This window comes from Meriones unguiculatus, chromosome 3, assembly GCF_030254825.1.
Source record: "Meriones unguiculatus strain TT.TT164.6M chromosome 3, Bangor_MerUng_6.1, whole genome shotgun sequence".
Lineage (NCBI taxonomy): Eukaryota > Metazoa > Chordata > Mammalia > Rodentia > Muridae > Meriones > Meriones unguiculatus.
Genome location: NC_083351.1, coordinates 3845202 through 3861221, shown reverse-complemented (window position 1 = coordinate 3861221; position 16020 = coordinate 3845202). Strand labels below are relative to the sequence as shown.

Genomic DNA, 16020 nt, shown 5'->3' with positions numbered 1-16020 from the left:
GTGTAAGTGGCAATGAACAGTATGTGCTCCATGGGGCAAAGGTGTTCAAAGTTGGTGACCAGCCAGTGCAGGGTACCTGGTACATGCCTTCAGCGTAAAGTAGCAGGGATGCGGCAAAGATGAACTGTGAAGCACAGAGCAGAGGACCTGCCAGTGTCAGGATTCAACAGCGGTGCTTACGGCTGAACCACCGTCAGCAGCTGCAGCCTGGCAGGCTCTCAGGAGGTGCCAGGGCTCTGGGGCTACACACTCAGAGACACTCAGCCAGAGGGGACTCCTGGGGCAGATGGAGACCCCACAGTGTCCACCCCTGCTTGCACGCCCCAGCGATGGGATGCCTGTGACCTGTTGCTTACTCTGGGAGGCCCGTTCCAGAAGTTCATCCCTAGCCTTTCAGCCTTTCAGCTGCGCTTGACCCCAGCCAGCGTCACAGCCACACGCTAGCAAACAGAGCAGGGCCATCGCCTTCTCTCCTCCAAAGGCTGGGCTCGGCCCTGGAGACAGCGTACCTCTGACGGGGGCCGTGAGACCTATGTTCTTCCTCCTCTACTGCCCTGAGGTAGCCTTTTACTAGCTGGGGCAATAGCTGCCCCTTAGCCGGAGCCCTGATTGGTCATCTCACGGCTTTGTAAGCATATAATACAATAATTTACAGGGGTCACACTGTTTTATTGTTACGAATTAACTACAAAGTGAGCAAATGTGTACTAGTCAAGAGAGGTGGCTCCTTCCAGGCACTATAGTGCATGGCTGTAATCCTAGCTACTTAGGAGGCTATAGGAGGATGGCCACAAGTTCGAGGCCAGCCTGGGCAACTTAGCAAGCTCAAAGTAAATTAAAAGGCAGATGGGGAAAGACCTGCATGCATAGCTTAATGGTAAATCACTTGCCTAGCACTCCCAAGGCCCTAGGTTCAATCCTCGGCAGGAAAGGAGGAGAGAAAAAAGAAGGTAGGTCATAGGGTAAGCCCGGCCATTGGACCCCACCATTTACTGGCTGTGTGACCTCTGGGCTTCCCATATGTGAAATGGGACCATGACCACACTCTACAAGAGAGGGTCTGTTAAGATTTAAATCAGATAATACATGTGGGTGGCTGAAAAATGAACTGGGCCCCCAGCAATGGTGCCAAGCAGTGAGCAAGGACCTTAGTTCTTGTACCCCCTCAGGCAAGAGGCTTCACACCCCCGGACCTCAGCTTCCTTCTTGGTAAAAGGGCAAGACACTTATTCTTGGGGCTTAAATGGTGGCACAACCCCCACGCCAGCCAGGCACTCCGGGTCCTACCAGGGTCTCCACGGTCCGTAGGTAGCGGGAGCACTGCAAGTGGCCATTGAAATCGGACAGGTCGGCAGCCGTGTACCCATCATGGTCGCGGACATCCAGCCCCGCGCCGTTCACCACGAGAATCTGGCAGCACTGTAGGGGGACGGGGCAGGAGGGCACCCCTGAGAGCTGGGTCCCCGCCCGCCGCCGGCACTCCAGACAAGCGCAGAAAGGCCGCAGCCGCCAGAGGGCGCCGATCCCGAGCATCTGGCCCCGCCCCGCCCACGTCCCGACCCCGCCCTCTAACCGCCCTGACCTCGAGTTCTCCGTTCTCAGCGGCGTCATGCAGAGGGGTCCCGCCCCACAGGTCCTGCGAGATCTCTGCGCCGTGCAGCAGGAGCCAGCTGAGCACTTTGGAGTGGCCGCGACTGGCAGCAAAGTGCATGGCCGTGGCGCCGTCTTGGTCCTGCTCAGACAAGCTCAGGCCCGCAGAGCTCACCTGGCGGGGGCGTGGCTTCGTTAGGCCCCCCCCGGCCCCGCCTCAGTCCCAGGCGGGCCCCGCCCACGCCCAGAGCTGTCGGGCTCTGTCCCTAGCTCACCAGCCACACGAGCACTGGGTTGTGGCCCATCTGCGCCGCGGCGTGCAGTGGGGTCATGCCGTCTTGGGCGCGCACGTGAGGATCTGCGTTGCACTCCTGCACAAGGTACTTCGTCACCTCCAGGTGGCCCTCCTGGCACGCCAGGTACAGGGGCGTGGCACCGTTGTTGGTTTGGGCATTCACTCCCCTGCGAATAGGCAACACCCAGCGTGGCGCTAGATGCTCACTGCGTTCTCATCGAAGCCTCCTTCCGCCCTAGCCCGGCTTTCTCAGAGCGCCTCTCCACATTCCGTCCCTCCCTCCTTTCTTTTTCTTCCTTCCTTCCTTCCTTCCTTCCTTCCTCCCTCCCTCCCTCCCTCCCTTCCTCTCTCTCTCTTTCTTTCTTTCTTCATTTTTTTAAAGACAGGGTCTCTTTATGTAGCCCTGGCTGTCCTTCACTTTGTAGACCAGGCTGGCCTCGAAACTCACAGAGATCTGCTTGCCTCTGACGCTTGAGTGTGTTGGGATTAAAGGCAGGCACCACCGTGCTCAACTAAAGATTATTTTAAATTTTATTTATTTATTTTTATTGATTTTATTTTTTCCCTTTTATTGAAAATAGATTCTTTTCTCATAAATTTTAACTATGTATTTGTGTGTGTGCCTAGCAGGCATGGGGACTAGGAGGTCAAAGGACAGGTTTTGGGAGTCAGTTTTTTCTCTCCTTTAACCATGTTGTTGCTGGGGATGGAACTTAGGTCATCCCACTCAGCTGCAAACACCTTGACCCTTTGAACCATCTCAGAAGCCTCAGACCCACCCTTGATCAGTGTCTACAAGGACGTGATTGCCTGGTCTCTCCTACCTTCTCAGCACACTTGCGGTCACTGTGAGCCCCCACTCTTGCTGTCTGAACTCTGCTTTTCTCGGGTGTCTCCCCATTTACAAAGCCCCAGCCTTTCCTCCTGAAACCTGCCTGTCCTTTCTCCTCATGCCCTCAGAGGCCCCTCCCACCTTGGGTCAGTTCCTCAGGTGGTCTGGCATATTTGGTTAGCTATCATTGCTCCTGGCCTGGGCCTCGCCCCAGGAAACTGATTTTCTTGAAGGAGGGCTGGAGGTTTCCAGCTAAAACGCAGAATGGCCAGTTAAACTTGACCTTCAGATGGACATCGAGTGCACACGTTAAGTACTGCATCCTGGATTTCGCATGACCAATGTTTTATGTGTGTGTTTTTGTATATGTTGTTTGTATGTGTGTCTTTGTGTGGGTTTGCATATGTGAGTACAGGTGCCTGTGGAAGCCAGAGGTGTAAGATTCTCATAGAGTTATAATTGCAAGTGATCTAGCAACCCAAAACTTGGGTCCTCTGCAGGAGCAGCAAACACTCTTAACCACTGAGCCATCTCTCCAACTCCTGAGTTTCGGTGTTAGTCTGGCAGCCACACATTCACCATATACTGGGCACTTATCTGGGAGTATGGCACTAGGAGGTTTGTCCTTCTTTCTTTTTAACTAAATAACTAATTAACTAACTAACTAACTATAGTTAGGTTTACTTTGTTTTATTTCATTTTGAAGCAGGGTTTTTTTTTGTCCTGTGTAGCCCTGGCTGTCTGGCAACTTTCTCTGTCAACCAGGCTGGCCTCAGACTCAGAGGCCCACCTGCCTCTGCCTTCTGAGTGCTGGGATTAAAGTCATGTTCCACCCTGCCTAGCTCTTTTTAGTGTTTTAAGAGATTTATTTATTTTATTTTGTGTATGTGAATGTTTTGCTTACATATATGTGTGTCTACCACAGAGGTCAAAAGAGGGCATCAGATTCTCTGGAACTGAAGTTACAGATGGTTGCAAGCCTCCATGTGGGCACTGGGAATCAAACCTGGGTCCTCTGCAAGAGCAGCCAGACAAGTCTTTCTTTCCTTCTTTCTTTCTAGATGTATTTATTTATCATTTATACAACATTCTACCTGCATGTGTGCCTGCGCTCCAGAAGAGGGCACCAGATCTCAGTATAGATGGCTGTGTGCCAGGCACTATGTGGTTGCTGGGAATTGAACTCAGGACCTTTGGAAGGACAGCCAGTGCTCTTAACCTCTGAGCCCTCTCTCCAGCCCCCAGACAAGTATTTCTTAAGTCCTGTTGTTATTCCCACTTTGAGGAAGGGTAATTGGGCTAGGGACTTTCACACAGCTGGTAAGTGTGATAGGCACGCGTGTGTCTGTGGGGTGCAGTACCTGTGGGTGTGGCCCACGGTAGGCAGGTTCGAGGGGGGAAGATGTCTGGTCTCAGTGGTTTCTATTCTGGTCTAGCTTTGACTATTGCTACGACCCTTCACATGGGCTTCCCCAGCCCAGCAGTGTCTTAACTGGGTAACCCGGATCTAGCCCCACAGGAGGGATGATGCGATTGAACACTGAAGCCGGGCTGGCTACTAGGCTGATACGGTTTTGCATTGTCCGGCATGCAGTTACCAACAATGGACACTGGGTGGAGCCACACACTTCTCCAGACTCAGCTCCTGCTCATTGAAGTCTACAAACGCAAGTTAGGTGTCCATCCTGTTACTGTGATAGGGCCTGGTGTCGTGGGACTCTCCAGTTTTTCATATTCCCTCCCAAGTTATTCTCTCTAGCTAAAAAACTACACTTTCAATCTGGCCCACCAGGTCCCGTCCTCATTCGTCCAACGGCCTGCATGTCCCCCTCTATGTCACCACAATTTAGGTCCCTGCTCCTGCCCAGACAAACATGCCTTCCTCTCCTTACCAACCATCTCCTGGCAGCCCTGGTACATCCGCGACCCTGGAGCCTTTCCCCTGCAGGTTGTCCTTCAGCGTGCCACCCATGTCAAGAGCAAAGTGAGGTCTGGGATGTAGCTCAGCATTGCAATGCCGTCATAGCATGTGAAATGCTCTGGGGTCCAGCCTTGGCAACACATACATGCCTACGACATGCACGCCCATGCTCTCGCACACCAAGCATCCCGGCACACTTCTATGATCCCAGCACTTGGAAGGCTGAGACAGGAGGATGAGAATCTCTACTACATAGTGAAACTATCTAAAAACCTGGACAGTACAGAGCGGGCGAAAGACCGGCTTCTCCTCAGAACCTGCTGGCTCACGGCCCCAGCCTGCAGTCCCGGTGCCAGCATCGCCCCCACACACCGGTGTGTTGGGCACAGCCTGCTGAATATTTCATGACTGACACTCAGCAGCCTGAATTATTCACCCCGTAACCAAGGCACAGTGAGTGCTGGGGGTCCTGGGCTTGGAGGCAGGAGGGCGTGGGGGACCCCCAGGGCTTATTGGGGTTTCAGGCTGGGGCAAGGCAGTTCACACAACAAAGAAAGCCAGTGAGCCTTGCTCTTCCAGCGCCTTCTAGCTGGCAGGTGACCACCATCTAGGGGCTCCCAGCCACCTAGAAGGAACCAGGCAGCAGAGGGCATTGGTGCCCACGCCCTGCTGTCACCGCTGGCTGCCACCCCAGCAGGGTCTTGGCACGGTGTAAAGGTCCCCATTATTACTAGCATGTCAGCTTCTGCCCTCAAGACTACTATTGAGGAGCGGGAGGCCCAGGACACAGGGCAGCCAGGTCTCCCTGTGCTTGGCGTGTAGCTAAGAAGTGCAGGCTCCTCAGAGTCACTGGAGAAAAACCACAATGCTGTGGAGAGGCATAAGGAAGGAGGCCAGCCTGGTCTACAGAGTGAGTTCTGGGCCAGCCAGAGCCACAGAAAGAGACCCCATCTTAAAAAAAAAAAAAAAAAAAAAAGATTACTGGCTGGTAACAGCTCCTTCTGATTGACCAGTTAGTCATTCCTAGCCCAGCAATCGGCTAGTCTCACACCTTGTCCCATCCAAGCCGTTTTATGGCCTTAAGGGTGGATTTTATCACTGTTCCTCTTTTTCTAATGAGGAAACGGATTTTATTCAAAATAGACAAAGCTATGATGTGAGCCTGAGGTGGGGGGGAGAGAGGAGAGGAGAGGAGAGAGAGAAGAAGAGAGAGAGAACTTGCACCTGCAGCTTTGTTGGGTCCACACCATTCTTATCTGATTGTCTGTCTGTCTCCCTCTGCACACAGACCTCTCCTTTCTCCTGGAACCAGTTTACCTAATGAGCTCAAGTATGCATGGGCCTGGGGGCATGACAAGGGCTGAGGAGGACCAGGTACCTCCCTCCAGCTGGGTCGCAGTGTCCCCCTTGTCTGAATTCTCAACATTCCAGTCATGTTGGGAAAGGACAGCCTGTCCTCCCTGTCTCTCCTGAGACAGCTTCATGCAGCCCAGACTGACCTAGGACTCACTGTGGAGCTAAGGATGGCCCTTGAACTTTTGATTCTCCTGCCTTTACCTTCTGAGTTCGGGGATCACAGGTCTGTTCCACCACTCAGTTTATGTGGTGCTGGGAGTGGACCCCAGGGCTTCATGCATGCCAGGCAAGCACTCTACCACAGAACCTCACTATGACCCCTACTCTCCTTCTTCTCTTTCTTCTTTTTTTCTTCCTTCCTTCTTCCCTCCCTTCCTTCCCTTCTTTCTAAGATTTATTTATTTATATGTATACAGTGTTCTGCCTGCATGTATGCCTGAACTCCAGAAGAGGGCACCAGATCTCATTATAGATGGTTGTGAGCCACCATGCGATTTCTAGGAATTGAACTCGGGACCTCTGGAAGAGCAGCCAGTGCTCTTAATCTCTGAGCCATCTCTCCAGCTCCCCCTCCCCCTTTTTATTTTGGCTTTTGGCTTTTTGAGACAGGGTTTGTCTGTGAAGCTTTGGCTGTCCTGGAGCTTGCTCTGTAGACCAGGCTGGCCTCGAACTCATAGAAATCAGCCGGTCTCTGCCTCCCGGAGCACTGGGACTACAGGCGTGCACCACTGCACCCAGCTTCCCTTCTTCTTCTTCTTTTTTAAATGTTTTTATGTGTATGTGTGAGGGCTCAAATGTTTGTGTGTGCATGGTGTGGTGCGGGTACCCACAGAGGGCGGAAGAGGGCATCAGGTACACTGGCACGCACATCATGGGTGGTTGAGAGCTGCCATGTGGGTGCAGGGAACCCAGGTCCTCTGCGAGAGCAGCCTTGCTCTTAACCACCGAGCCATCTCTCTCCTGCACCACCACCCTCCCTCTGGAGCCCAAACTCTGGAGTGTGAAAACCCTGCTCCTAGGCCTTCTGCTGCTGTAAGCTGCCCTCTCCATGATCTTAGATCCTGTGTACTTTGTCGTCTCCCTTCTGGGGAAAAGGGTGACAGGAACAAACAGTGACTATCATTAGAAAAAGGAATGTAATCCACTCTGACTGCATTCTGAGAAATCTGTTCGGATTTATGCTGCCACAGCTAATGCTGCCACAGGGGAAAAGGGGTGCTTATTGCCCACCGTGTCAGGCTATGGTCAACAGTAAAATTTCTTACTCTCCTGCTGCCAGCAACATCTGCCCTAAGGGAGGTCAGCAAGAGGCCTCACACACACAGTATCTGTCAATCACAACTCCTATTTATGCCAAGAGTTTGGCCCAGGGAGGAAAAAAGCCACAGCATTGTTCTAAGGAAGGTTCTCGACCCGTTCACTGGCATCCCCGCTCACCAGCAAGCCTGGCTCATCTTCATTGTCAGGCCGCCTGGATTTAGAATCGCCCAGGAGACACCTCTGGGGGAGAGGTGAGGTTTCCCTGAGGGGGGAAGACCCACCTCGGTGTGGAGAAGTGATGCCCTGGTCTGGGGGCCTGGGCTGTTTGAAATGGGAAGAAAGGAGGGAGCCAGCTGGGCACCCCAGCTCTCTCTCTGCTTTCCGACTGTGGACCCAATGGCACCTCCTGTCCCCGCTGACTTGCCTGCCCCAGTACCGAATGGGCTGTGTCTCCCCTTGCACCGGAGTCCAGTCCTTCTGGAAGTTGCTCTTCCCAGATATTTTATCACAGCAGCGGAACAATGCCTACACCGTGACGTTCCCAGAGCGTCTCCCCAGCCTCCGCCCGACTCCCACGCCCTCACAGCAGAGCTCTGTGCAGACGATCACCTCCTACTTAGACATCACCAGAAAGGCCTTTCCCATGCCCTCAACTTAAAGGGCACCTCATGGCTTCCTACCAAACAGTCCAGTTTCACTACGTGACAGTTATTACTCTTGAATTCTCTTGCTCTTTTGTTTCGTTCATTCCGTGAATGCATAGGGCAGAGCTGCTACATGCTCCTCCTCCCCCGAGGGCCGGCCTGCAAACTAATATAACCTCAGGTGGTAGAGCATTCATCTAAATTGGGGGTGGGGCTTCTCTCAACCTATCCCCTTCTTTGCTGGGAGGACTACATCCCCAGTGCTGCTGGGCTGGCAGAGTTTGGACTGAGTAAGTGTGTAAGTGAGCTCTGCACACCATGGCCTCAGCCGCTCAGGCAGAGCGGGAGATGCAGAAGGGGTGTTCCATCTAAGGTCACGGGCAGGACCCTGTTACCAGGCACACACCTAGGATTCCAGACCCCTCATCAATCAACAAACAAAGGCCCAGCTTCGAGGCAGGCATTGGGCACACACGGTGAGGAAGATAAAGCCTGTAGCTTCATTAGTCATGGGTCCAACCAGAAGAAAACACTCAGAGACATGTAGACTTCTGTCTAGACATGATAAGGGCTCGTCAATCTGGGAGGAAGACCCTCAGAGCCTTCCCCCTCTCCAGTCTCAGAGCTCAAAGTCAGGGTTGAGCCCAGGGCTCCCCTCCAGCAGCCCAAAGCGGTCATGGCAGAGGCATTCAGGACAGCTCTGGGTTGGGGTGGGATGGGTGGCCTCTTGGACGCAAGGACCCTGTTCGAAGCTGCTTAGAAGCAAAGAGGTCTGCCACCTTCCTGACCCTCGTCAGGCGCCCCAGCTAGAGATGCAGGCACCACGTTTACGGCGAGTTACTTCTGTAACCAACCCATCTTCATCTCTCTCAGACACAGCCCCCAGGCCTCCCAGATTAGGGGTCCCTTTTCTGCCGAGTGTGTAGAGGGAAGCCCCCATTCCCTGCCCCCACCTGAGCTGGAGGGAGGTGTTCTGTGGTAAGCCCTGTTTCTGGAAAGATTCAGCCCAATGAACCGGGGTAGACTAGAGGAAAGAAACAGGACAGTGTGTTCCTGAAACCTCAGGCCCTGTGCAGTGCCCCGAGGCATTGACCTGCCTTAGCAAGGCCCTTCCCCAGGCTGCCCAGCCACCCATCTCCTCTGCAACCTGTCAGCACCGTGGCCCATAGTCACCCACAGCCTCCCTGGGCAGGATCAAGTTTCCCACGGGTAGGGGTGGCACCCTTCCTCCCTCACCAACACACCAGAGAGAGCTGAGCCCTTGTGAATAATTCACAGTGCTTCACAGCAGGCCTGGGAGGCTGAAGAGAGCACGCAGCCATAGCTTCCGAGGGAGGCCGTGGGGTCCTCCAACTGGGCCCTGTGGGGTCCCGGAGGTTACATGGGCACACCAACCCCTGACCCCAATTTCTTTTTTCTTTTTGGTTTTTTGAGACAGAGTTTCTCTATGTAGCATTGGCTGTCCTAGACTCACTTTGTAGACCAGGCTGGTCTCAATCTCACGGAGATCCTCCTGCCTCTGCTTCCCGAGTGCTGGGGTGAAAGGCATGCACCACCTCGCCCAGCTCCTGACCCCAATTTCCAACTCCCCTCCTACCCAAGCTCAGCCTGGTATGCATACAAAGGGACCCTCCTATCAGCCTGGTCACAACCCAGGGTTGGGAGCCCAGATCCTCAGTCTAACTCCCCAAGATTCATGGTGACTCCTGGGTGTCCTGGCAGCTCCACAGTGAGGTCATTGGCACAGTCAGAACCAGGACCCAGTCCTACTTAGCCCATGGCACTGACTGGGAGGTGTCAGGGTGCCAAAAGGCACCCGTGTGGTCATGTGTGTTGCATGGCAGGGCTGGAGTCTTCATACACAGGGGAATCTCAAGCCCACGGAGGACTCTGGGCTTGTCATTACTGGGCTTTCCTCTCAGGTGGGGCCAAGCAAAGTCCAGCCATTTAGCAGTTCTCAGTAGAACCTGAAGGAAGAGCAGGCCTACAGCCCTCTCTGTGATGCGGCCAGCAGCCTGCCCCTCTAGCTACACCGTGTACATTGTGTTTGGAGGAGAGGCTGGTGAAAGCAGGAGGGCTTCCATTCCCCATGGCCAGTCATCTTAGGAAGTCTATTCTGGGCTCAGAGTGAGGGGGTGAGACGGGCATATCAGAACCGTAGCCCGGGGCTGAGGACGTGCCACAGGCGTCGCCAGGCCCTAACCTGAAGGATCCAACAGGAGTCTCAGCCTGTCCGGAGCCAAGGAGACAGCTGGCGCCTGGTCTTCTAGGTCTGAGAGCTGACCTGTGTCCACACCAGTGTCTGTCCTATGCCATATGCCATGGCCTCCAGCCTGCTCCCTAGTGGACAGTGGCTCTGAGGCAATTTGAGGAATGGCTCACTGATGGCCTAACCCTCTCACCTTGCTGCTGTTCTCCTCCTGAGGCTGAGTCCACACACTTAGACGGACACTGGTCAGAGCCCACGCCCTCAGCTCCAGCTGGTGGCCGCTCATATCTCACACCTTCAGGAGGAATCTATGTCCTTTCTCTGAGGCCCCCATCTCCACCCTGGCTGCCTCCTTCCCCAGACTTATGTGTCACTCTGCTCTGCTGTGTCCCCACTCCATCCCAGGAGCACCCAGCCATTTAGACCAGTGTCCCGGGAAGGTTTAGAAGCCGCTCCACCAGTGGCGGGAATGGGTTGAGAGGCTGCAGAACCGGGAGATTTTCTGGAGGTGGCCTGCCCATGGCCCTGGGGCTATGAGGGATTGTGGGGCTAAAGGGCAGCTCTCTCCTATGTGCTTGGCAGCTGACACGGTCCCTCCTCTACCTGCCTAACTCAGGGTTCGGAGGTACTCCTGACTCATTGCCCCATGTAAAGAGGCCTTTAGAAATGAGCACAGACCATTTCTGAGCTGGGGATACCTCCTGCTGCAGCCAGTGACCTTGCAAGCCAGTGGCCATGCCCTGTGTTCCCTGCATGCCAAGGGAGTGTGGAGCTCCTGCTTGCAGAGCCCGAAGCAGGCTGTGTGGAAGGGAGAAGTTTCACTTTGGCCAAACCTGACTTAGGCCTGGGCCTCGGAACCCCCAGATGGTCACTGAAGCAGCCACCGCGAAGACTGTGGCAGCCCCAGGCACTCCTGAGAGCACTGGCCTCTACAGGCCTCCTTAAAGGAAACTCCTAAAGCCATGTGTGGTACCACAGGCCTGTAAGCTCAGCCTTTGGGAGGTGGCAGGCAGAAAGATCAAGACACCTTAGGCTGGGCATGGTAGTCATTCAGGAGGCAGAGGCAGGCAGGTCTCTGTGAATTTTAGGGCAGCCTGGTTTACATAGTGAGTTCCAGGCCAAGCAAAGTCCTGTGTGTCATGACAAAGAAAGAAAGAAAGAAAGAAAGAAAGAAAAGAAAAAAGATTAAATATAGAATCCAAGCCCAAATCCTTTCCTTAACCATTTTGAGACCAGCCTGAGCTACATAAGATCCTGTCCTGTTTCAAAAAGTAAACAAGAGGAAGGTCCTTGCCTGGAAATGTGGCTCAGTGGTGGGCTTCCTGCATGCGCAAGGTCCTGGATCTAACTCCCCCACCCCAACACAAAACGATAACGCAAAAGAAGGTCCTTACTCAGGGTGATACTCAACGAGAAGCTTCACGGAGGGAAGGTCTCCTTTGGCGGCAGCGTAGTGGAGAGGCAGGGCACCGGTTTCTGTGGCGACGGCAGAATTCGCACCACCATGTAGCAGCAGCCAGTTCACTATGTCTGGGTGGCCAAAGCGGGCAGCCAGATGCAGGACTGTGGCACCAGAATTATCTTTTTCCTGTGGCAAGAGAGCTGGTTAGAACCCTGTATCTGCCGTTCTTCCCAGGTGCTCCCGGCTGCCGGCCTCCTCCAGGCTGCGGCAGGTCCACGTGCTTTACCCGCCCTTGAGGGAATGGTCATGCCTAGCTTAGATGCTTTTGGGGTGAAACAGACCCTCAGGTCATAGGCAGCAGCACGATGTGGGGCTTTGGGAGGCCTTCAGACATGTGGAGAGCTGCCAGTGGAGAGGCTCCTGAAACATAGCAGGAGTCCAGGAACGTGCCTGGCACCCAGGAAACACCTGAGCGAATGAATGCATTGCTGGGCTGAGCAAGGCCAGGAGTGGTGGCTAGCTGAGGCTCCGTCAGGCCAGCCTTAGGACTCTCCCTACCTCCAACCTTTGCTCCTCTTCTTCCTCATTCCCAGGTGTCCCTTGGGAGGGACAGAAGCTTCCATCTCAGTGCGCCGCCAACAGCCCAACCCCCACGCTAGAAGCTGCCCTTCTGTAGACTCCCCTGCACACAGCTTCAGGAACAAGCTGTGTCCTAGTCCTGTGGAGGAGGAGGTTGCTGGCCGCTGCCGGGCAGGGCTTGGGGCAGCCAGCCAATGGTGTAGGTGTGCACTAGTGGCAGGGCCCTTGAGAGGTAAAACCCCTGCAGACACCCTCTGGGCCCAGACTTGCTCCTCACATATACCTGCTGTGTCTCTCTTTGGAGAAGGGTCTGAGAGGGCTGTTGGTGGGCAGGGGGAGAATCACTGAGACCCCAGATCTCTAGACCGAGGCTTCTGCATTTGTAAAGAGGCATTACTCCAGAAGCTGACAACCTCTCTCTCAGCATCAAGCACACAGACCCCAGGGATGGGCAGGATTAGAAGAAAGCACCTACCTGTTGTGAGAGGTGCCTGGGAAGCCAGGTCTCTCTTCCCCTCCTTGCAGGGAGAAGGGGACCACAGAGACACATGTGGCCAAGGCACAGAGACCCTGAGGTAAGTGAGTCTCAGCAGAAAGACCTACTTCAGAACCTCCTGAAAGGAGTAAAGGACATAAGGGACTGGCATGCCATCAGTCAGGCTGTGGAGGCAGAGAGGATCATGGGACAGAGAGCCAATGGCACATAAGGGACTAAGGACGGCACCAGAGCGCCTTACTGTGTATTGCAGGTGTGTGCAGGGTTATCCAGTCTGTTCCCCTGAGCTGGGCTGGCCAGCATGAGCTGGCCAGAGGTGACCTAAGTAAGGCCACAATGATGAAAGGCTGGTACCTCAGCTCCTGAGACAGGCTTTCTGTCTCCAGTGTGCTTGGGGATACTGGCCTGAGGCGTTAGGGCATCTCCACAGCTTAGGACTTCTGGATAACGATGGCAACACGAAGTCAGTGGCCTATGTTTAAGGTACCACGGCTGGGTAGGCCCTGGAGCCTTGTGTGATGGGGCCCACATCCTAAGCTGTTTATCTCTGGGGCAGATAGGCCCAGAGATCGAGGCCACCCGCCCCCCACTTCTGGGGGTAGAGGATAGAAGAACTGATAACTGGGCACAAGGCTACTTGTTCCTTCTCCCTCCTCTGCATCGATAAGGGGGTCTTCTGGCCAGTGCTGGGCTTGGAATCAGGGAGGGAGGCAGGCACAAAGGGAGGAAGCATGGACCACAAGGCTGTAAGCCACATGGCCAGGAACTCATGATATCAAGGCCAGGAGATAAGGGAACAAGAGAATCTTCCAGAAAGATGGGAAAGTGGGGCTTGCCTTCCGAGGACAGGAGTGGGAGCTGTATTGGATTTTGCTAGGTTGCTGCAGACTAGACTGGAGCTGGCCCTCACCCCTTTGATGGGCAGTTAACCCAGAGGTCTGTTATTGTTTGTTTGTTTGTTTGGTTGGATGGTTTTGGTTTTTTAAAGACAGGGTCTCACTTTGTAGCCCAGGCTGACTTCAAACTCACAGCAATCCTTCTGCCTCAGTATCCCAAGAGCTATGCTTACATATGTGAGCCACTCAGTGGTCTCTGCCATCCAGAAATCAGATATGCTCCCTGTCTCAGTTGGCTGTTCAGGCAATCAGAATATCATCCCAATTCCTTATCTCAGCCAAGGAGACCCTCTAGGCCGGGCCCTCCCACCCCACTCTTCTCCATCACTCTGGCCTGGCTCCTCCCACCTCACCCCTCTCCATCACTCTGTCTCCTTAGCCTTCCTCCAGGACAGGAGGGTGCACACCTCAGGGCCTTTTCCTTCTGGTTCTCTGTTGTGAGGACAATCTGATCCACTCACCAGTCAGAACCTCCCTGGCAGGTCACTCCTCAGAGTCGCCAGGTGGTTTATTCCAGGCACAAAGATCCTGGTTGGGCTGAGGTGACTTAGAGCTGGAAGGTCCAACGTGGCTAGTGTCCTCGGGTCCACCTATGCCCTAGGGAGAGCTCCACCACCTCGTGTCCTAGCATCTTTGCCCCCGACTCAGTGGTACCTGCGTCTTGGCCTGGGGTGAGATTTGGAGACCCTGTGCACTCTTCCTCCAGACCTGAGCCCGGAGGCCATGGGCTTCTAATTTGGCAGCCAAGGCCGATCGCTTGCCCCTACTTTCTCCATCCTAGGCCACTCCCTCCAGGATCCGCGTTTTGCCTGCCCTAGTCGATACCAGCCCCAGGAGTCCGGCTCCCCTCGGGATCTGCCCAAGCCCTCAACCTCAGGAGCCCACCTTATCTAAAGCCCACTGCAAAGTGAAGCGCGCAGAGCCCAGCGGAGCCAAGACCGCGTCTATTCCAACCATCCTTGAGGACAGGAGTCCTCTTTGGGCCCAAACCGTCTCTTGGAGTGGACTCACCTGCACTCGGCAACCGCCCTGCGTGAGCAGCCACTGCAAGCAGGAGAGGTACCCTGTGGCGGCGGCGTCGTGCGCGGGTGTGGCGCCGTTGCGCGCACGGGCCGCGGCCGGGAGGGCAGCCTCCTCCACCAGGTAGCGCAGACAGTGCAGCTTGCCCGAGCGGGCCGCGTGGTGCACCGGCAGGGCGTCCAGTGGGTCCCGCAGAGAAGGCCCCAGCTGGCCGGCGGCGTGCAGGGACCTCAGCACGCCCAGGTCGCCCCGCCGTGCCGCCTGCAGAGCCTGCTCCAGGGCCATGGTGCGGCCCTCGGCGCCGCGAGCCGGCGCTCAGTGGCTGCCCCCGGGCGTCATGAGGGTGGCCTCAGGCTCCAGAAGTCCCGCGGCGCTGCCGTCGGAGGAGTGCGGACCCGGGAGGCAGAGCTGAGGCCCGCTGGCGCCCGCTCTGCTGTCCCTGGGACTCAACTCCAGCTCGGCAGCTCTCTGAGGCGGGGACCCCGCGAGTCCCCGCTTAAGCCTGGGACCCGCCCCCGCCACGCCTCCTCCCTGCCCCGCCTCCCCTGCCCTGAGCCCTCCCCCATCCCCCGCGGGCGACAAGGGTTGGTGCGCACACAGAAACGGAATAGGTTTCTAGCAGCATGCAGACGCAGACGCGCTCGTCCAGCTGCCCAGTGGCCACTATGTGTTGTTTCAGGTGCTGGGGACACAAGCCAGCAAGTGATGGCAGCTGCAAGGAGCGATAAGTGTCACTAGAACCTGGCAAGCGGGAGATAGGAAAGGTTTTGTCATAGGCGTCAAGAAGGTGCCCTGTGCTGGTCTGATTGGTAAGAAGACAGTCGAGAGAGAGAGAGAGAGACAGAGAGACAGAGAGACAGAGAGACAGAGAGACAGAGAGACAGAGAGACAGAGAGACAGAGAGAGACAAAGGCAGAGAGACAGAGGCAGAGAGATAGGAACTGGACGCCACTGCCCAGAAGCTTAAAAAAAATCCCACCAAGTGTCGGATGCCCCAGTGCCCAGTGCTCAGACTCCAAGGTCCTTCTAGAGACTAGAGTCTAGACCCACAAAAAGAAGGGAGAAGGCAGAAAGACAACGAAAGGCCGGAGGCAGCAAAATGATTGGGTAAAGGTGTCTGCTGTCAAGCCTGACAACCTGAATTCCATCCGTGGGACCCTTGTGGCGAGAAGCAGCTCCCACAGCGGTCTTCTGACTGCACACGCACATTGTAGCAATGGTCCCATGAATAAATAAAACGATCAAAAAAAAAAATCCTCAAAACTCATCTGATCTATTTCTTTTTTCTCTTTTTCTTGTTCTTCTTATTGTTCTTGTTTTTGTTCTTCTTCTTGTTTTGTTTTTCAAGAAAGGGTCTCTCTGTGTAGCCTTGACTGTCCTGGACTCGCTTTGTAGACCAGGCTGGCCTTAAACTCACAGAGATCTGCCTGCCTCTGTTTCCCTGAGTGCTGGGATCACAGGCGTGCGCCCCCTGCCCCTCCCCATGGAAGGAAGTGAGGACGAGAGTGTCCTGGTGGGTT

General features: G+C 54.9%; 1 protein-coding gene across 1 annotated transcript; it reads left to right on the top strand.

Moving 5' to 3' along the window:
* Window positions 1–1588: 1588 nt before the first annotated feature.
* On the top strand, window positions 1589–15718 carry LOC132652928 (uncharacterized). The gene is made up of 2 exons (XM_060378977.1): window positions 1589–1970; window positions 14262–15718. Exons 1-2 carry the CDS (start codon window positions 1710–1712, stop codon window positions 14625–14627), a joined length of 627 nt encoding a protein of 208 aa, XP_060234960.1. The 5' UTR covers window positions 1589–1709; the 3' UTR covers window positions 14628–15718.
* The last annotated feature ends 302 nt before the right edge of the window (window positions 15719–16020 follow it).

Excerpts from the sequence above, each read along its gene's own strand:
- LOC132652928 (XM_060378977.1), top strand. The coding sequence starts at position 1,710 with ATGGCCGTGGCGCCGTCTTGGTCCTGCTCAGACAAGCTCAGGCCCGCA. Across the intron at positions 1,971-14,261 it reads GCGTTGCACTCCTGCACAAG|GCCACTCCCTCCAGGATCCG; the intron begins GTACTTCGTCAC and ends TCTCCATCCTAG.